The 20,919-nt window shown below is 47.6% G+C and overlaps 1 protein-coding gene across 4 annotated transcripts in view; it reads left to right on the plus strand.

Moving 5' to 3' along the window:
* ELF5 (E74 like ETS transcription factor 5) overlaps positions 1-20,919 on the plus strand; it is a 42,527-nt gene that overhangs the window by 14,363 nt on the left and 7,245 nt on the right. For 3 of the 4 annotated variants that reach the window (XM_057749684.1, XM_057749686.1, XM_057749687.1), the window contains exons 2-4: positions 4,419-4,543; positions 14,672-14,905; positions 20,812-20,862. In XM_057749684.1, coding sequence (XP_057605667.1) covers positions 4,419-4,543; positions 14,672-14,905; positions 20,812-20,862 — 410 coding nt within the window. The remainder of the gene's footprint in view (positions 1-4,418; positions 4,544-14,671; positions 14,906-20,811; positions 20,863-20,919) is intronic. The other variant, XM_057749685.1, reaches the window with a different exon arrangement.

Here is a 20,919-nt window from a genome sequence, read left to right on the forward strand (position 1 = left end):
GGATGGGCAGTGAGTGACGGTCCGGGGTAATTAAAGGGCCTGGCTAGCCCAGGCAAAGAATGTCCAGAGTCCACAGCTGACAGCGGGCCTAGGAGGAAAGGCAAAAGTGAAAATCGAGGGAACTTTTTAGAGCTAAAAGTTTCACCTCTGTAGCGATCGACCTGTACTCCAATTTGGCGAGCTCCCTTGCCGGCGCTATCCAACGATAACCACCGTATATATGCATGTGTGTGTGCGGGCACACGTGTGGATGGGTCGGCCCGCACGGGTGGGCTCCAGCAGAAAATCAGGCAGCTGGGGCACGTCTTGGAGTCCACCCGTCGGTGTGTTCATTTCGCAGATGAAGAATTGAGGCTTGGGGAGGAGCGAGAGGCAGAATCATAACTCCCAGCCTAGCGCTCTTTCTGTGATGACAAACCAGTCAGCCCCTCGAGAAACAAAACTGTGAGGTGAGAGCAGCAGGCCTGGGACCCTCCCTAGGCATCCCCTGCTTGTCCTGCGGCTCCTTCTCGGTCTAACCCTGTGCTTCTCACCCTTTGTCTCGTTATCACCCCCACGGGGGAGCCTTTTTAGATCATTGTTTCTTAATCGCACCCCTTCCGTGAAATGTTCATATCACAGATTCACTGTTTATCACTTACACAGTGTGGCTCTTTGGAGGGTCACGACGGATAATAACGGCTAACTTTTTTTTTTTACCCTCAAGAACCAATTTTTTCCTCTGGGGTCACTCTCCCCCCCACCTCCCCCGCTGGGAATGCATATTCTAACTTCAGGCCTGGGCCACATATCACTGGGCATCAGCATCCTCCCTGAGCAGAGAGTCCCCAGACAGCTGTTCTTTCCCACCACCCTCTTCCACCTACGCTAAAGAAATATTAAGGGCTAAAGTGTTCAATCACTGCAAGGACCACAGAGGGCCTAAGAAGCTGCGCTGCTGAATACAAAGCAGCCATTATTCCCAAACTTTCACACCCAGAAACTCGCTGGCTAAGTGGCCAAGGTCTTTTGTGGAGAGTCCAGAGTTAATAATACCCCCTCCTCCCACTGCAATAGCATACACCCACAAAAAGAAAGCTGCTGCCTTTTATAAAACACATTTTTCCACAAAGCAAAAAAAAAAAAAAATTACAGAAGAAAAATAGTAAGTGGTACACCCGAGACAGCTCTTTAAGAAAATTTAACGGATATAATTTGCCAAAGAAGGAACCCCCGAAGGGAATCAGATGCAGACGGCACTGGGGAGATTACAGAGCAAGTGAGTGGGCCGGTGCAAAGAGAAAAAAAAGGAATCTTTAAAGGAGGTAAATATCGTACTGCTTAAAAATATGCCTAATTTTCATGTGATCAAATTCAATTTACTGAATGACTTTTGAGAGCTTGGTCAGGCAAGGAAGCGCGCACTCCTACTGTCACATTACATATCTGGAGGATTTCTAATTAACACCGAAGACCTGGGGACTGTTTCCTATTTTCCTCCACGTGGAGGCCACCTCTCCTTTCTCCAAGCCCATCCATGAAGGGCATGTCAGAGGTCTGCCGTCCTCTTCCTCCGTTTTCTGAGCCTCCGGCCCAGAGGGGCAGGGAGCATTTTTACCTCGAGCCCTCACTTAGGGGAACTTTTCTGGAGTCAAGTCCAGAAAGCAGAGGGGGCTTGGGTTCCAGGGGCCCTGCCCTCCCTTGTAATCTCCCACCCCCAACCTCTTCATCACCTCTTCATCCCGCTACCTGCTCTGCAATAAAACCCGTCAATCTGTGGGAAACTCAGAGTCCAAACCCAGGCAGCCTTGACCTCTGTTTGATACAGCCCCCGGGGGAGATGAAGGAATGCGATAACATGCTGGATACATTAGCCCTCTCCCAGCACCAGGAAGGAGGCTTCCTAGTGGCGTCTGGCAACTCTCCACTGATGCCCGGGAAGGGTGCATACATGTGAGAATTTGAGCTCAGTATTGATCTATGTCTGGAGCACAGTTCTTGTGCACATCTGATAGGGGTGAGGATGACAGATTTGCAAACATCCCCAAAGAATTGATCTTTGTTTCTAGAATCACATGATCCCTGCCCCTCTCAGCACTGAGGTCCTATTTGATGTGCAAGTGAGCCTGGGATGCGTCTGTGAGCAGATGAGGCTCTGAGTGTTTTTAGAAAGCGAAGCAAATGATTTGAAAGTTGGAAAACTTAAGAATTCTCTATACTGTAAGGCTGTATGACTTTAACAAAGTTACACAAATTTCCTGGGCCTTAACTTTCCCGGCTATAAAACGACTGGGTGCGGGGAAAGATTGGACCAACTCAGTAATTTCCAACATGCATGACTCAGACCACTCATGATACATGAGATAAATCTGGTCAGGGGTAAGCAAACTTTTTCTTAAAGCACCAGATAGGAAATATTTTAGGACTTGCAGGCCTAAAGGCAAAACCAAGTGCATTATGTACATACTTATATAACCATTTAATATATAACCATTTAAAAATGTAAAATCATCCTTAGCTGTGGGCCATTCAAAAATAGGTGGTGGGCTAGATTGTGCCTGTAGGTTGTAGTTTGTGAAACTCTGATCTAGGCAGTGCACAGATGACTAATTTTTATTTCAGTGCTTATGTCTTTATTTTTATGTATGTTAAATAAATACTGGCTTTCCATTTATAGTGGTGTTACAAAGTTTTCCTTTTAAGTAAATGTAATTATGTTAAAAAGGGAGGTGATTTTTTTTTTTAAGTATTAAGTAAGTTATCATGGTGGCAGGTGAATGACTGAAGTTTGGGAAACACTGGACTCGATAACTAATAAGCTCCTGACCATCTTAAAATTCCACGCACTCACTAACCCAAGACCAGGAATCTAGTCTTTGCTTTGGCGATTCTCAGCTGTGTGATTTTCAGCTGCTGTGTCCCCTTTGCGAAAAGGGGTAGAACCACGCTATTTCATCAATATTATTACAATAATCATAGAAGCTGGGTGAACAGATTTTTCTAATTCACCAAACATGAATTCTTTTTTATTTTTTATTTTTTCTGAATGGTGGGAATATGGGAAAGAGCAAAGGGAAACTTGAAAGATGAGACTGGCATGGGCAAAATGCTTGCGAATGGAGGCCCTAGCCCATTCTTTGCTATCCCCTTTCCAACACAAAGCTTCCCACTCACCAGTGTGCACAGCAGTTAGGCTCGTGACTTCTTCAACACACCAACCTGCATTGTCACCCAAACGCCACCACCTGCCACCTGGGTGCTATGTGGCATGTTACCTGGAATCTCAGAGCGCCCATCCCTCATCTACAAAAACAGAACCCCTACTAGAACCTGTCTCAGAGTGATTGCTCTGGGAACACTGTGAAGAATACACGTAAACGGCTCAGCCCAGAGCCCTCAGTGAAGCAAGCGTGTTACAATGATCACAGAGCCTCACTCTCTTATCCAAAACCCTGAGGCAAAATGGGCTGCAGAATTCAGAGTTCTTCAGGCATTAGGAAGGTGACACAGGGTATATACTGCAGAGCACAGAGTACCCCTCTCAAGGTATTACCTGCTAGGGCTGCTTAAATACATAAATATTTCTGCAGTGTGTCATGCAAATATTCATCAAGTAGGACAAATAAAACTATACAGCATATCTATATTTACACACGTTTAATAAATGTTTAGTAGTTAGTTTATATACATATATAGAAGTATAGATATATATTATAATCATATATAAAAATTTTATAACATCAATTCAGGACTGTTTTGCTGGGAAATAAGTCAGAAGCAAACACATAAACACGTACACAGACACACAGAAATATACTTTCAGCTTCAGAGCTTTCAGATTTCAGAATTGTGGATTAGTGTTTGTGGGCTTATTCATTTATAATAATTCCTGCCCTGTTTTCATAAGTGTATATATATATATATATATTTGGCCACACACCACACAGCATCATGTAGGATCTTAGTTACCCAACCAGGGATCACACCCATGCCCCCTGCAGCGGAAGCACAAAGTCTTAACCACTGGACCGCCAGGGAAGTCCCAGAAGTATATTTTTAGACATTATGATCCAGAGTTCAGGGGTCAGGTGTGAGAGAATAGGAAAAGCAAAGAAAGGCATTATTGTGTAATAAAAGCCTTCATCCTCAAATCCCAGCTTTGCTACTTACTGGCCACGTTACTTGGGCAATTGTCCCAACCCCTCTGCCTCAGTTTTCTCATCTATAAAATGGGGATATACACACAAACCTCACAGGACGTGGCAAGGATTAAATAATGTCACAGGGGAAAGCACTTAGAGGGGTGCCTGGCTCCTGGGAGCTGCATGTTTGTAAGTGTTTGCTGTCATCAATAAAACCAAGCATTGCCCTGCTGGGGGCTCCTACACTGTGGCTTCCTTCCTTCATCCCCCTCCTCATGGCCTCTCCTGCCATTACAGGGTAATGTTGGACTCAGTGACACACAGCACCTTCCTGCCCAACACGTCCTTCTGCGACCCCCTGATGTCGTGGACTGACCTGTTCGGCAATGAAGAGTATTATCCTGCCTTTGAGCATCAGACAGGTATGTACGTCTGGAGAAGCCTGTCTGAGCTGGGACAGGCTGGGGCAGGAGGCAGTGCTGGTCTCAGGCGAGCAGCAAGGCCATGCTGGGGACCTGAAAATGCCAGCTCTCACCAGTGTTCAAGGCAGAGGGTCTCAGGAGACTCGGGCAGGAGGAAGGGCGCTTCTGCAGAAAGGAAAGCCCTGGAATCCTCGCCCCAACCTCTTCCCAGCTCTGTGGCCTTGGGGAAGTCCAATAACCTCTCTGAGCTTTATTTTGCTAATGGGTAAAAGAGAGATGATGACACCTATCTCTTAGAGTTATTATATTCAAACAAGGTAGTAGAAAAACTCTTAGCCTGAAGCCTAGTACACTGTGATTGCTTGATCATCATGGCTTTAGCCAACATTTGCTAACTACTGGCTTTGCCCAGGCCCCTGCAGCCAGTACCCGTCTCATCTTTATAGAAACCCTAGAAGAAATTAGTAATCATTATTTCCACATTATAGATGAAGAAACTGAGGCACAGAGAGGTTATGTGACCTGCCCAAGGTCTCACAGTTAGTTTTGTGCAAGTTGACTTGAGCATCTGTACTCTTAACTATCCTACATGGTCATCTTATAAATGATGTAATGCTGTGGTTATTGGTATTAATATTATAGATATTCTCTGAGCGTCTATTCCCTTATCTCTAAAGCAGGGATGGTGAGAATTACTGTGATGATTAAGGGAGCCAAACTGCGAAATAGCTAGCCTGGCACCAAGCAAGTGCTCAGTAAACAGGAGTCCCCACACTGTCCCCCAGGCCACCCTCCCACGCTTCCTCCTCTCCCAGCCCAGTGTTCCGCACCTAAGAAGGAAGCATGGGGCCTTGTGCAAGCCCCATGCCGAAGGGAGGCCAGCTGAGCTTTGCCCTAGAAACCCTCTGAGGGCCTCTGTCCCCAGGTGCCTGGGTGACTGCACATCACAGCAAGCCTGGCTGACTGCTAGCACGGCAGGTGCACGCCCCATGGCGGGTGATGCAAGCGCTGATCGAGCCCTCGGGCCTCGCCACCCAGCCTTGACCCTCTGTGTTCCGGCCCAGCGGAGCCCACACTCAGGGTCAGGAGGCAGGCAGCCTCCAGGAGAGGCCAGGCCCCCGAGAACACTGTGAAATGTCCACCTCAAGGAGCCCCTGCCTCCAGGCTAGAGACCAGCGCTGCACAGACAGACCTGAGGCACACACTCACGTAATCCAGTCCCACACCATTCCCCAACCCCACACGCAACACACGTTGTACATATGCCATCGCTCACGCTCGCCAGGGTCCAGGTAATCACGCGTGGACCTGGGTCATCCAGCTGCACGTGACCACCCCCCTTCAGGCCTCAGGAGCACCTTGTTTCCCAGAAAGACAATGAGAAATGAACTTGATCTTCCCCCACTCAGTATTTGGTCGAGAGGCTTTTTTGAAGGAGGATTTGAATGAGGAAAATGAAGGCTTTCAAGTCCCCGTCCCTTCCCCATGCGTTCCACGATGGTGGAGCCAAGTTCCTGGTCCTTCTCTCCACCCATGCATAACCCAGACCTGCCATCCTGGGAGCCTCCTCTTCCTGCCTTTTCTACCAGGAGGCATTAGCGCGGGATGGGAGGGGGTGGCCTCAGCGGCCTACCCTGTGCAATGTTCCAGGAGTTTCTGTAGTTGTCAAGAGCTCGGACTTCGGAGCCAGGCGTCCTAAACGTGAAGCCCAGCTCTGCTATTTCATTCCGGCACCATCTTACCATCTCATGCCTCAGTTTTCTCATTTGTAAAGTGGAGATAGTAGCAGTGCCTATCTCGCAGACTTGTGAGGGTGAAATGAGGTAATAGGTGTGAAGTGCTTGGGATACGGTCAGGCACATGGCAGGCACACATGAGTGTGTAAAAATGAAGGATGAGTTTCAGTTTGAAATGAAGAGCATGGATAGTGGTGATGGTTGCACAACAGTGTGAAAGTCCTTGATAACACGGAACTGTTCATTTAAAAAGTACAGACCCAGCTTTTTGCTGTCTCAGGCCCCTGCATTTCCATCCGTGTAATGAGGGTTTGGACCAGGTCCTTGCTAGGATCGCTGCCTGAGGCGTCTCTGATTCCTGCATCAGGCAACACCACAGAGGTAGCCTTCATCCCCCACCACCCACTGGGAGACTAGAAATTCCCACCAAGATGTGAGGATAAAATATCCTCCGACAGTAGCCCAGCTTCCTGACATTCTCTGAGGAAGGAGCCAGACGTTGAGCTTGCCCTCTGGCCCTCTGGATTTCAGAAGGAGCTGAGTGTCTCTGAGCTCATAAAGGTCATGTTTGGGTGTGAAAGGTGAGTCTCCAGTGAGGACCCAGGCTCACTGACTCTCATGGGTAGGTGGAATGGCCTGAAGTGCCTTCTGTTTTTTTGTCACTGCAAGAGGGGACACATGGGTCTGAGTGTCTGCAGACCCATGTGTCACCTCTGCAGACCCATGTGTCTCAGAGAAGAGGGAGATGTCAGGGGACAGCCAGGTTCTCCTCCAGGCACTGCTCTGCCGTCTCTCCTAAGGTCCTTGCCCACCTCTCAGGAAATTCCAGCTTGAATTCAGGGTTGTCCCAACGGCAGCTTCCTGTTTGGGTCTGAGGTCAAGGGCTGGTGCTGGCACAGACCAGCACCACAGCCTTGGGCAAGTTCTCCCTAACATCTCTGAGATGTGCTTTCCTCAGCTGAAACAGCATCCTCTCCCAGCGCTGGGAGGACCGACTGGGATTCCACACACAACGTGTTTAGCAAAGCGCCCGGCACTTGGTGTGTGGCCACTGTAGGCAGGACAGCTCACGACTCCCAGCTGGGGGAAAAATAGCTTTCTCTCTCCTGGATTCACTTTTCATATTGAACAAAAGCAACACAGGTCTCCATCTCAACCTTTCCAATTCAGAATTGTTGGCTACTTAGACACGTTGAGACCAAAGGGAGAGAAAGGGAAAAAGAAATGAGGTACCTGCTGGATAAATGGTGTCTGCGAGAGTGCAGGGAGGAATACACAACCCATTTGGGAGAACCAGCTGGTTACTGACTCTTAGGTGGCCTTAGCAGAGGGCAGCTGAACCTGTGACCTACATGTGTTAAGTGTGCAGGATCTGCCCTCTCTTCGAAGCAGCACTTCTGTGAGGCTGCACTGCAGGCTGAACTGCAGGCAAGTGGACAGTCACAGGTTGCAGGTTGCTCTAGAATGTCATGAGCTCACCCTGGCCTTCCCTTCAGCTCTCTTAAAATAAAGAATTACAGATACCGGAAAATTTTATCAAAGAGGGGCATAGGAGGTAACTGCAGAAATTTCATAAGCATGTGATATTTTGAAGAGATTATTTCTCCAATCAAGTTCCAGTAGTCAAGGATCTGACAAGTCATGCAGTATCCTGACCTCACCCCTACTTTCTGGAACTCCATCCTGACCTTCGCACACCCACACACCCCTCCCCTGACTGCCAAGGCCAACACATGGTACACCGTGGCTTTGGGATCTTGCTTATTTGCAGCAGAGGTTTCTAGGTTGGGGCAGCTCTAGGAGTTCGTGGGAGATAGATCCCTTGGGGACCTGGAGTGACAGCTGAGGACAAGCTTTAGGTTCCCCCTCTCCACCCCACCTTCACTTTGATTCTGAAGATGGTGCAGCCTGGTGGTTACTAAGGCTTGGCTGCAGGAACTGGAATCCACCTATATGACCTCCTCGCTCAGCCACTTACTCATTATGTGACCTCAAGAAGGGATTTCACTGGTCTGTGTCTTACTTTCTTCATTTACTGTGTAAAATAAGCTATGTGAGGCCTCATAGCCTCATACTGAGGATGGCAAGAGAAAACTCAAGGAGTGTAGCCTGGTAACTGGCTCGTACTAAGTGTTTGACAAATACATGAGCAATGGGAGATTTTCTTTGAAGACAAAACTTTTTTCTTAAAAAAGAAAAAAAAAGGTGCAAAACCCTGACCTTGGGTATTAACATCTAGATGATCAGGAAGAGAGGCATCTGGGTCCCACAGGGCCTTTTCTTAGACAAGATTCGTGTTCAGGGTATAGAAGTGTGAGGTCAGATACAAGAGAGACAGTCTAGGAATTTCTAAATCAAAACCAGATAATGAAATACAAAATCATCGGGAAGCCTAAGGTGAGCCCCGTGGCGGTAGTCACACCCCAGGACACCCCCAAGGAGAGACCCCACCGTCAGCCACCTCCAGCCTCATCTGCATTCGTCCAAGTCTTTGGGCAGCTATGGCCCTGGGACTGCTCAGCGCTTGGTGCTCTCTGCCCCTTTCTAACCACATGCCCACAGCCTCAGGTCTTTGCTGATACCCAGCCAGCCCTTCTCATCTCTTCTCCATCCAGTTTCTTACACTGCTCCAGGTCTTTTATTTCTTTCCATCTCATGGTCTAAATCATTCCACAGGCTTGGAAGGAAAGCCAAGGAGGACTATTGGATGGGGCTAGACCAGCTCTGGAGGAAAACCTGGAAGCAATATATTATTTCAGTTCTGTCCTTATAAAGGCCTTCCTTTCAGTGACAAAGCCACAATCGATGGTGCCTGGTGCTACCCAGTCCACTCACTGGCCTCTCCAGCGCTGCCCCAGGCATAAGACTTTCCCAGTTCCCGATGCTAATACATCATGCTAATTACGGTCCAGGCCGTCTAACTCGGCCTCCTCTGACCCAGACTGTCTGCCTCCCTTTCACCGAGTCCTGGGTTGGCTTTGCTCTGCTTGTCCCTCAGCTAGACTGAGGCCCCGGTGGAGACGGCCTCATTTCCCTGAGAACAAATGTCATCCCAAAATAATAACTAATTACAAGGGACATATGGAAAGTTTACTGTCGTCCGGAGAACTGTGCTAAGTTCTTTACATGTGTCATTTCTCCTCCGTTTCACAGCAAATTTCCTAAGAGGTAGGCACTATTATTATTCCTCTTTTATGGACGAAGGAAGCTGAGGCCCAGAGTGGTTAGGAAACTTTGTTAGTATTGCACAGCTAACAAGCTGAGGAAAAGCAATTAACAGAGTTAATTGTATGGAGAGCCCCCTGATATGAGCAAGTATAAATGGGTGGTATTTAATGAGCACTTAACTACCTTCCTGTCCTGTTCCAAGCACTTTCCACGTAGTGATTCACTTAATCTTTTTAACAGTATGATGGAGTAGATCCCATTATTCCCATTTTGTGGATGAGTCCTAGGAGGCAGGACCGCTAAGTGCGAGATCACACACTCTTTCAGGTTTTAGGGGGAATCCAAATAACAGGAGCCCTGGTTTCAAGCTCTAGAACAGTGATTTTCAAGGAGCCTTCTGGGGCTAAGGAGGGGAAGCCATATAGCGCTTTCCCTTAATTCCCAGCAAAGCAGCGCTGCTTCTCTCCAGATGTTTCAATTTGGAGAAAATACTATTCGACTTAAAAAAAAAATCAGAAGTCTTAGCTTGCCTGCTCTAAACAATAGTCTCAAAGGAAACAACAGTCCAGAAACTTATGAAATTCTTCATCACAAAGTGACTGCCAGGAGTGAGCCGGCCCATGGAAGAGTTTTGATTGGCCCTCAGAGTGGTTTTTAAAACAAGTCAGTCAGCACTTAAAAATCATGAGATTTCACATAACAGTCTGGGCCTGGCAACCCAGGGCCCACCTTCCTGCCTAGCAACAGCCAGCTGGAGCTGGGCCACAACTGTCCACTTGGCATGAACTTGCCCACTCCCAGCGTCCCCATCGAGGGCTACTTTGGGCACGGACATGACCTGCTGACCCTGTGGGCACCTCAGTGTGCCGACCCAACTCTAAAAGCTTAAGCCCTCCCTCTGAGTTTCAGTGCATCCCAGGTTACAGCATCACGTGTGAGAATTCTGCCCCCCAGAATTGCTGAAAATTCTGAAAACTCCCTTCAGCCCCTTCTTCTTCCCGGTGCAGCTAGCCCTTAAACCAGTGTCCTGACCTACTTCCGACCTCCAGCCTGCAGTTTAATCGTGGCCTGTGGATTAAGTCTACTGGGCACAGGACGCCAGCCGTGCCCACCTGGTAAACACAGGCAGGAGGGCCTCATAACTCAGCTCTTTCCAGAAAGTCTAAATTATTTTGTGAAAAGTAGACACATCGAGGAAAACATGTTATATTTCCAGACAATACAACCTGTTAAAGATAATATATGCTCTGGGTGTATCACCCTGTCTTTTATTTTCCCTGAGTTCATCTCTTCCTTATAGTAAAATGGTCTTCATGTCATTCAAATACTGTCATCCGTCTCTCCTTCTTCTGATTTTTCAAACCTACATTATATACGTACATAATATATATGTCTATATATATACACATAACATATAACTATATATACACAATATATTAAATACATATACATACACATATTATATAAATATTTATATAAATTATGTGCCTATATTTTAATATATTTATATTTATTTACACACCTTCACCCAAATTGTTTAGTCAGTACTCCAGATGTGGGTCCAATTTGGTCCTCGTCAACCAAGAAGAGTGAAGCAAATATGATGCAAACGTCCCACATCCAAAGATGGAAGAGCGGGTGGGGGCCTAACTCCCTTACTGACCAGTGTGTGGCCTTCATAGAGTCACGTAATCTCCCAGAACCTCCTCTTCCTCCCTGTGAAGTGGAGAAAATAACTATCAGTCCCCCGGCTGGTCATTCCACTCCCTGAGCACCCACAGGGGCTAGGCTCCCAGCCCTCCTGACTCAGGGTGAAGAGAGCAGAGCTGGCCCTGCCCACCCGGTGGCAGGGGGGTGGCAGAAGGACCCCCTGGGTGGCAATGGGGGGGCTGTGCTGGGAGGACAAGCCTCCGTGAGAGGGGCAGTGAGCTGTGATCTTGAGGACGAGCAGGAATTAGAAGACAGGTGGGGACCCCATCCTAGGTACCCAGAAGTCCCTGTGAAGACTTGGAGCTGGAGGCAATGCTGAGGGAGGGCTGGGGCAAAGGGGGAAGGGTGAGGAGGAAGCAGGCCTCCCTCACCCCCACGAGGGCAGGATGGTGAAGACACCCCAGAACCAAAAGGTATCCCACGATGTTGGCTCTTCGCCCTCCGTGGGGCTGAGAACAGCCATCTTCCTGGCCACTCCAGGGACTGTGGGAAGGACGCTGCTGGTGGGGAGAGCCTGCCAGGCTCAGCCCGGGCTCTGGCCTCCCTCCAGGAGCGGGAGCAGCGCACAAAGCCTGCTCTGTGGGGAAGCTGCAGAGGAGAGAGCCCTCCCCATCCCAGGGGAGGGAGGCTGCGCCAGCGACACCTTCCTAGAGTCAGGGACTCTTCTCCGAATCCTTTCGGCCCCGCTGGCCTCCAGAAGCAACATGGCCTTGGCCATCACCCTGAGCCAAAGAAAATAACGCGGGGGTGGACGTGACAGGGGGAGGGGCCTGGAGACCTGGCCAACCCTTTCCACAGAAAGAAATAAAGTGTGTCCTCCAAGGGCAGCACCCCACAGGCATCTCCGGCAGTGCTCAGCTCAGGACCCCGGGCGGGAGACTTTCAAGCCTCATAAACGTGTCTCATGGGAATACCAGGGAGGTGGAGGCCCCGGGTTTACTCAAGCCAGCACTCAGCACATGAGCCCAAGCCAGACAGGGAAGGGCTGCCAGGTTTTCCCAGGAGACACTGACACCTCCCCCCTGCCCCGCCATGGCTGATGGGGGTCCCACCTCATCCAGCAGGTAAAGGCCACAACATCAGCCTCCACCATTCTCGCCAGATATCAACTCTTTGACCCGCATGCATATAGAATCATATCTGATTAAACACTTAAGCAAACCTGGGACCTGGGGCCCTTTGCTGCAGTGCTTGCACCTGGACAAGCGCCTCCTTGAACAACAAAATTCAAAAGAAAAAAAAAAACTATAAGAGACTAAAAATAACTGCAGACATGCCCAGTTGGGGCAAATGTTGAATAAGGAGATACAAAAAAGCCCAAACCCAGCCCCTACGTGCGAGGTATGGGAGCAGACCTGTCCCGCGCACCATCCCTGCGCTCCGCTCCGCCAGGTGGGGGGAGGGGGGGCCGGGGCAGACCGCCTGATCCTCCCTCCAGCCCCACCCACCAATCCGCCCCCACCCTCACCGTGTTAGGCAGGGCGGGGGATGCAACAGGCTCACCTGTTTCTCGTTCTCACCCCCTCCTGCTGCAGCACGAGTCCCAGGAAAGCCTTACCTGAATCCCTCCTCTGGCCTCTTATCAACTTTCATCGATTAAAGAGTCCAAGGACCCCCGTCTATAACAAACCTAGTGTTCAAGTTTGACCTCAATCCACTTCATGGTGGGAAAAGAGATTTCTGGAAGGGCTCTGAGTTTTAGGGGGAGCCTCAGTTTCCTCCTATTACCCATTTGGGAGGATCTGAGGACATAGAGCGGATGTAGATCAGGACACGTAGCAGCCTGGCCGACACCCAGGGGCTGTGTAGGGGCACAGAAGCCATCTCCTGCCTGGGACCAGAAGCGCCACAGCTCCTTTGGGGCAGCAGCAGCAAATGCAGCACTTAAAGGGGAAATCATAACAGCCTCACTGCAGTGTGCCGTGGGGTCTACCTCGTGAGAGACGCTTTCTGTCGTCCACACAGCCGGAGCCAGTCACCCGTGCCTGACTCTGCTCCCTGCCTTTCTCCTCAGCCGTTCCCCTTCTCTCTGGCTCTGCATCTGTCTCCACTGTTTGATCTCTTCTCTGTGCTGACCTCTGAGGACCAGCATGAGGGAAGAGGAAGAGCGATGGCTTTCGAATTCAGACTCACGTCCCAGCTCTACCCCACACGGGCTGTGGGATCTTGGGCAAGTCCTCCATGACCCTCAGGTTCCTCATCTGTGGCCTCCTAAGGGACAGGGATGAAACCTCCTAGTCATCATGAATCCTTAGCTTACAATTTGTTGCTTCACACACAGAAGGTGTTCAATGATAATCTTAATAATAGCGTTAAAATTCTTCTAGACTCTTTTCTAAGTACTTTTACATGTCTTAACTCATTTAATCCACAGAACAACCCTGTGATGTAGGTGCGATCGTTATCCCCATTTTACTGATAAGGAAACTGAAGCTTTTTGAATGAATAAACAGATGAATGAATGAATGAGCACCATAGAAATTGCAAGAATTGTTTGTCAGAGTGCCTGACCAAGGACCTGGTACCGCAGCACGGCCATACCCGACCTGCCACCCTTTTGGTTTCTCCTGGCATTAGGGCAATCTGTTGAGCACCCATCGCTACCCCTGGGTCAGGCATAGCTGCCTATCAGCCTTCCAGACAGGATGGCATCCACCTCTATCTGAGCGTGTAGGTGGCTTTACTGAAGGAGTGAAAGGTATCTGACCTTGAAATAGAAATTCCTCAAAACAGCACCAAAAACACAAGAGCAACAATACAACCAACTCTCCCACCTCCCCCTTCCCCTGGAGGTGCCTGCTCTGGTGATCCAAGGTCTGCCAGACACTTGGGAAACGTCTCAGCAGCCTGAGCCCCTCAGCACAAGGTGGCCAGGGGCAGCACACGAACCAACAGCCAGCGTGGGACGGCTGTCTGTAAGAGCAGAGGGAATCAAATCAGCTTCAAGTGGTGCCTGGCACACCGTAGGCATTTAATAAGTATTCAATTGATTAATAATTTTCTATTCACCATATAGTCTATATACATTAACCACAAACTCCAGAACAGCCCTGTGAGTAGCGCATGTTATCCCCATTTTATAGATGAGGAAACTGAGGCTTAAATGTCTATGGACCCTGCCCAAGTAGAAAGCAGCAGAACCAGGATTTGAACCCAGGACTGTCAGGGTCTAAAGTCTATGCTCTTGATAGCATATGGTCTGAAACCAAATACCTGAAGGACCTTTTTCTTTCCTTCTCCCCTAGTGACCCCTCTTCAAGGCACTCCCAAGCCATGGCCAGCTCTCTTGCCCCTGCCATTCCCTCTTCTGCCCGTAAGTCTGCTTGTAGGATCCAGTCCCCTCTGGTTTTCACCACAGGATGGAAGGTGACCAGGGTCCAGCAGAACACCCCAAGGCTAGAGGCCCCTTCAGCCCACTGGAAGAGGATGAGGATGTTAACAAAACCAGAGCCTCTTTTGGGGGACTTCTAATGCTCTCCTGCTGTCGCCCCTCACTTGTCTCTTCCTGGTGCAGCTTGCGACTCTTACTGGACGTCTGTTCACCCCGAGTACTGGACAAAGCGCCACGTCTGGGAATGGCTCCAGTTCTGCTGTGACCAGTACAAGCTGGATGCCAACTGCATCTCTTTCTGCCACTTCAACATCAGCGGCCTGCAGTTGTGCAGTATGACGCAGGAGGAGTTCATCGAGGCGGCCGGCGTCTGCGGGGAGTACCTGTACTTCATCCTCCAGAACATTCGCTCGCAAGGTCAGTGTCCAGAGGGCTAGGCTTCGAGGACAGGGGCCTTGGATTGGGACCAAATGACCTCGGAGGTCCTTCCCTACTAAATGACTCACATGGCAAAATTTTATTAACTGCAAGTCTCTGTTAAACCTAATCCTCTGCTAACCAGACCTTTCCATATCCAGAAGTTCTAGTATGCTAGAATCAGAGACTGGAAGTAAAACAGAGTTAGTTACAAGGAAGCAAGTTGAGGAAAGAAAGAGGGGGAGAGGGGGGAGAGAGAGAGAGAGAGGGAGAGAGAGAGAGAAAGAGAGAGAGAAAGGAAGGAAGGACGGACGAAAGAAAGAAAGAAAGAAAGAAAGAAAGAAAGAAAGAAAGAAGAAAAGAAAGAAAGAAAGAGAAAGAAAGAAGAGAGGAAAGACAGAAAGAAAGACAGAAAGACAGAAAGAAAGAAAGAAAGAAAGAGAAAAAGAAAGAAAGAAAGGCAGAAAGGAAGAAAGAAAGAAGAGAGGAGGAGAGGAAGAAAGAAAGAAAGAAAGAAAGAAAGAAAGAAAGAAAGAAAGAAAGAAAAGAAAGAAAGAGAAAGAAAGGAGAAGAAAAGAAAGAAGGAAGAGAGGAAAGAAAGAGAAAGAAAGAGAAAAAGAAAGAAAGAAAGAAAGAAAGGCAGAAAGGAAGAAAGAAAGAAGAAGAAAAGAAAGAAGGAAGAGAGGAAAGAAAGAGAAAAAGAAAGAAAGGGGAGAGGAGGAGAGAAAGAAAGAAATGAAACAAAGAAAAGAAAGAAGGAAGAGAGGAAAGAAAGAGAAAAAGAAAGAAAGAAAGAAAGGCAGAAAGGAAGAAAGAAAGGAGAGAGGAGGAGAGGAAGAAAGAAAGAAATGAAGGAAGGAAGAAAGAAAGAAAGAGAAAAAGAAAGAAAGAAAGAAGAGAGGAGGAGAGGAAGGAAGAAAGAAAGAAAGAAAGAAAGAAAGAAAGAAAGAAAGAAAGAAAGAAAGAAAGAGAAAGAAAGAAAGAGAGAAAGAAAGAAAGAAAAGGAAGAAAGGAAGAGAAGAAAAGAGAAAGAAAGAAGGAAAAAGAAAGAAAGAAAGAAAGAAAGAAAGAAAGAAAGAAAGAAAGAAAGAGAAAGAAAGAAAGGAAGAAAGAAAGAAAGAAAAAGAAAGAAAGAAAGAAAGGCAGAAAGGAAGGAAGAAAGAAAGAAAGGCAGAAAGAAAGAAAGAAAGACGAAAAGAAAGAAGGAAGAGAGGAAAGAAAGAGAAAGAAAGAAAGAGAAAAAGAAAGAAAGAAAGAAAGAAAGAAAGAAAGAAAGAAAGAAAGGAGAGAGGAGGAGAGAAAGAAAGAAAGAAATGAAACAAAGAAAAGAAAGAAGACCTGGTGTACCCCCCCCCCAAAAAAAAAGAAAAGAAAGAAGGAAGAGAGGAAAGAAAGAGAAAAAGAAAGAAAGAAAGAAAGGCAGAAAGGAAGAAAGAAAGGAGAGAGGAGGAGAGAAAGAAAGAAAGAAAGAAATGAAACAAAGAAAAGAAAGAAGGAAGAGAGGAAAGAAAGAGAAAGAAAGAGAAAAAGAAAGAAAGGAGAGAGGAGGAGAGAAAGAAAGAAAGAAAGAAATGAAACAAAGAAAAGAAAGAAGGAAGAGAGGAAAGAAAGAGAAAGAAAGAGAAAAAGAAAGAAAGGAGAGAGGAGGAGAGAAAGAAAGAAAGAAAGAAATGAAACAAAGAAAAGAAAGAAGGAAGAGAGGAAAGAAAGAGAAAGAAAGAGAAAAAGAAAGAAAGGAGAGAGGAGGAGAGAAAGAAAGAAAGAAAGAAATGAAACAAAGAAAAGAAAGAAGGAAGAGAGGAAAGAAAGAGAAAAAGAAAGAAAGAAAGAAAGAAAGAAAGGCAGAAAGGAAGAAAGAAAGGAGAGAGGAGGAGAGGAAGAAAGAAAGAAACGAAGGAAGGAAGGAAGAAAGAAAGAGAAAAAGAAAGAAAGAAAGGCAGAAAGGAAGAAAGAAAGAAGAGAGGAGGAGAGGAAGGAAGGAAGGAAGGAAGGAAGAAAGAAAGAAAGAAAGAAAGAAAGAGAAAAAGAAAGAAAGAAAGAGAGAAAGAAAGAAAGAAAAGGAAGAAAGGAAGAGAAGAAAAGAGAAAGAAAGAAGGAAAAAGAAAGAAAGAAAGAAAGAGAAAGAAAGAAAGGAAGAAAGAAAGAAAGAAAAAGAAAGAAAGGAGAAGAGAGGAAAGAAAGAGAAAAAGAAAGAAAAAGAAAGGCAGAAAGGAAGGAAGAAAGAAAGAAAGAAAGAAAGAAAGAAAGAAAGAAAGAAAGAAGAAAAGAAAGAAGGAAGAGAGGAAAGAAAGAGAAAGAAAGAAAGAGAAAAAGAAAGAAAGAAAGAAAGGCAGAAAGGAAGGAAGAAAGAAAGAAAGGCAGAAAGAAAGAAAGAAAGAAGAAAAGAAAGAAGGAAGAGAGGAAAGAAAGAGAAAGAAAGAAAGAGAAAAAGAAAGAAAGAAAGAAAGAAAGAAAGAAAGAAAGAAAGAAAGAAAGAAAGGCAGAAAGGAAGAAAGAAAGGAGAGAGGAGGAGAGGAAGAAAGAAAGAAATGAAACAAAGAAAAGAAAGAAGACCTGGTGTACCCCCCCCAAAAAAAAAAAAGAAAAGAAAGAAGAGAGGAAAGAAAGAGAAAAAGAAAGAAAGAAAGAAAGGCAGAAAGGAAGAAAGAAAGGAGAGAGGAGGAGAGGAAGAAAGAAAGAAAGAAAGGAAGGAAGGAAGGAAGGAAGGAAGGAAGGAAGGAAGGAAGGAAGGAAGGAAGGAAGAAAGAAAAAAAAGAAAGAAAAAAAGAAAAAAACTAAAACACTTTCAAGGACAGCCCAGGAACCAGGCTGATACAACAAAATATTATGTTCATAAAGATTAGTAACCATAAAGGGTGGACGAAAAGAGACTTCTGCTTGACTTTTCATTCAGCAGAAGGAGAAGAAAATTAACTGGACCCTTTCCCTTCCCTGTTTCCAGAGTCCCACTAATTGCCATTTCCTTTTATCACGTTCCTAATGGTCAAGGATTGGATGACCACAAGGTGGCGCCAGTAGCATTATTTAACACTTCAACGTGCCCTGCAAGAGTAGAATGCTGATGGACAGGTTTTTAAACCCGGAAAGGTTTTTTGAGAACATACAATTCTGTATCCCCATTATCACAGGTAAAGGAACCAAGGTCCCGAGTGTTTAAGTGACTCTTCCAAGGTCACACAGCAAACAGGCTGATTCAATGAAAGTCAGTACAAAGCAAGGGCTGTAAGATCAGAAAGAGCTTTGTTCCAACCCTGGCTCTAACACTTTGGAGCCACAGGATCTCTGGCAAGTGGTTTAACCTCTCTGAATCTCCATGCTCTCAGCTCTGTGGTGGGGTAATGATACACACCTCCCCAGCCTTCTTGACAGGATTCAGTGAAACATTACCTGACACAGCAGATAAGGATGCAGATACAGTGAATGGCAGCTGTTTTGTCATCATGAATATAACCAAGAGGTAGACATTTTAAAAAATAAAGGATGCACACTTAAGCTCAATTTTTTTTTAATTTATCTTGCCTGCATTGGATCTTTGCTGCACGCGGGCTTTCTCTAGTTGCGGCAAGTGAGGGCTACTCTTCATTGCGGTGCACGGGCTTCTCTTGTTGCAGAGCACAGACTCTAGGTGCAGGGGCTTCAATAGTTGCAGCAGGCGGGCTCAGTAGTTGTGGTGCACGGGCTTAGTTGCTCCGCAGCATGCGGGATCTTCCTGAACCAGGGATCGAACCCATGTCCCCTGCCTTGGCAGGCAGATTCTTAACCACTGCACCACCAGGGAAGTCCCTCGGCTCACTTTTAAGAAAGACCTTTCTAAAAGTTAGCACCTTCTTTTAAAAAGTCTGCTTCAAAAGATACCTAAGGCAGGAAGCTCCCCATCACTGGAGATAATCAAGCAGTCTAATAGTCCCCTGCTTGATGAGGGGGGGCGGGTGGGCAGAGATTCCTATTTGAGCAGAAACCCACAGAGGACCTTCCAGCTCTAAGGACATGGAACAAGTTTTGCCCTCCCCTTGATGTCCCCCCTCACAGGTGCCTGAGGGCAGGAAAGCTAAGAATGGGGGCCCTCAGCACTGCCTGGCTTCTGCCCTGGGAGCCATGGCCCCCTGGGGTGAGGAAGGGACACAGAGACCTGCTGTCTATGGTTGTCCAGTCTCGGCTTGATTACTGCCGTGACAGGGACCCGCCAGGAGCAGGGGTCTGCACAGAGTGGGCCTTCCCTGAAAGGAGGCGAGTCTGATCATAGGGGCTCAGGGAGGAGCTGGGGGCTCCATTTAGAACCCTCCCAAGGGTTCCATCCTGGGAGAGGATGAATCCGGGCACCGCCAGGCTCCGCCCAATGTCAAGCCCACCACGTTTGCCTCCAGGTGCCAGCAGCCCCTGTGCTGGGAAGTCCCACTAGGGCACTTCCCTTCCTGGCAACTGTTACATCAAAAAATACCTATCGCTGGTCCCATCACCTCAAGGTCTGTGCAGAACAAATAAGCTACATATCAACTGTTTTTTTAAGCAGGACGTAAGTTGCCTCTTCTTATTTTAAAGAATTCCTGGAGTCACAAAGCCACCTCCAATGGTGGACTTTCAGGCACGCTATGGACCAGGGCAGTTATCCTGTTGATCTGTAAGATGATCTACTCCTTCAGCCTGCTCTGTCCTCAGATTCCTCCTTTAACATTCCTCAGGCAAGAATGTGTAAGGTGTACTGCAACATATGTATTGCAACCAAAGTTTCCAGTGTCCTAATTTGCCTAGGACACGGTGTCTTCACCTGTTATCCTGGCTTTCATTCTCAAAAATGTCCCTGTTTGGACAATAAATTATATGTTAAACGGGTTATTACCTAGTTTAGGCCTTATATTACCCCATAGATTAGGGCTCTGGCAGAAAAGGACCCAGAACAAGTTTTGGCAGGGAGAGGTGTCAAAGAGAGCTCAAGGCCCAGCGTGTTGTTTGGTTCAGCAGGTACTGCAGTAGGGTTTAAGGGCCTGGAAGCATGGGGACCCTGGTCACTGGGAGGCGGGGTCGGCGGGAAGGTTGGAGGGTGGAGGTGGCTCCCCGAAGTGCAGGAGAGGAAGATCCCCCATCACCCCCTCCCTTCCTGTTCTCGGGAAAAGGGAACAGAGTGTGTGGCTGACCAGAACCATCATTCCTAGAACCGACGGCCCTAGGAACCACCAGTCACAACTGTGCCCTGTTCTCGTCTTCTCAGTAAATGGAAACTAGTGCTCACATTGGACACCAAGATAGAAAGCAGACATCCTTTGGTCCGTGCTGCTATGTGGAAATGTGATCTGAAACTCCCGATTCACCCCCAGCCCAGCCCACTCTTCAGAGGGGACAACCAAGGCCCTGACCCTCTCCAGACTCCTTTTTAAATCCTCGCTTCGGGTTCTGCATTTCTTGTGGCCTCCCATGTCCATTTTCCCTTTTGACCGGCATGTGACAGCCGTTCAGATCCCCAAGGGATTAGAGGTGGCATCCCAGATCACAGCCTCTGAGAGCCAACAGGGAGGTCAGGGTTGGTTTTGTCACATGAACACGAGCCCGGAGACGGGGTGACTGGGCAAGTCTGCACAGGGGTCAGTGACTCAGCCCAGCTCAGAGACCAGGCCTCCTGACCCCAAGCCAGAACTCGCTCCCAGTGCCCACACAGAAAAGCCCAGAAGCTGCTGGGATGCCTGGCTCAGGGTTCTCTCCCGGTGGCCTTTAAAAATAGGGAGATTGTATCTCTCCGGGGGTGGCTTCAGGGTGACCTGTAAAGGCCAGGTGGTCTCCAAGGTTACCGCTGAGATGAAGGTGCGCTGCAGAGGCCACAGCCGCTCCCCTTCTCCCCAGCACGTCCCCTCCTGGCCTGGCCAGGGGAACCAGGATTGTATGCCATGGTTTGTGGATTTTGTTTTCTTTCCCAGGTTACTCCTTTTTTAATGACCCTGAAGAGACCAAGGCTGCCATCAAAGACTGTAAGTAACCAAGTTCAAGCTGCCCGAGGCTGTGTCAAGGCTGCTGTTGGGCACATG

This window comes from Hippopotamus amphibius, chromosome 9 (genome assembly GCF_030028045.1).
Source record: "Hippopotamus amphibius kiboko isolate mHipAmp2 chromosome 9, mHipAmp2.hap2, whole genome shotgun sequence".
In the NCBI taxonomy this organism is placed as follows: Eukaryota; Metazoa; Chordata; class Mammalia; order Artiodactyla; family Hippopotamidae; genus Hippopotamus; species Hippopotamus amphibius.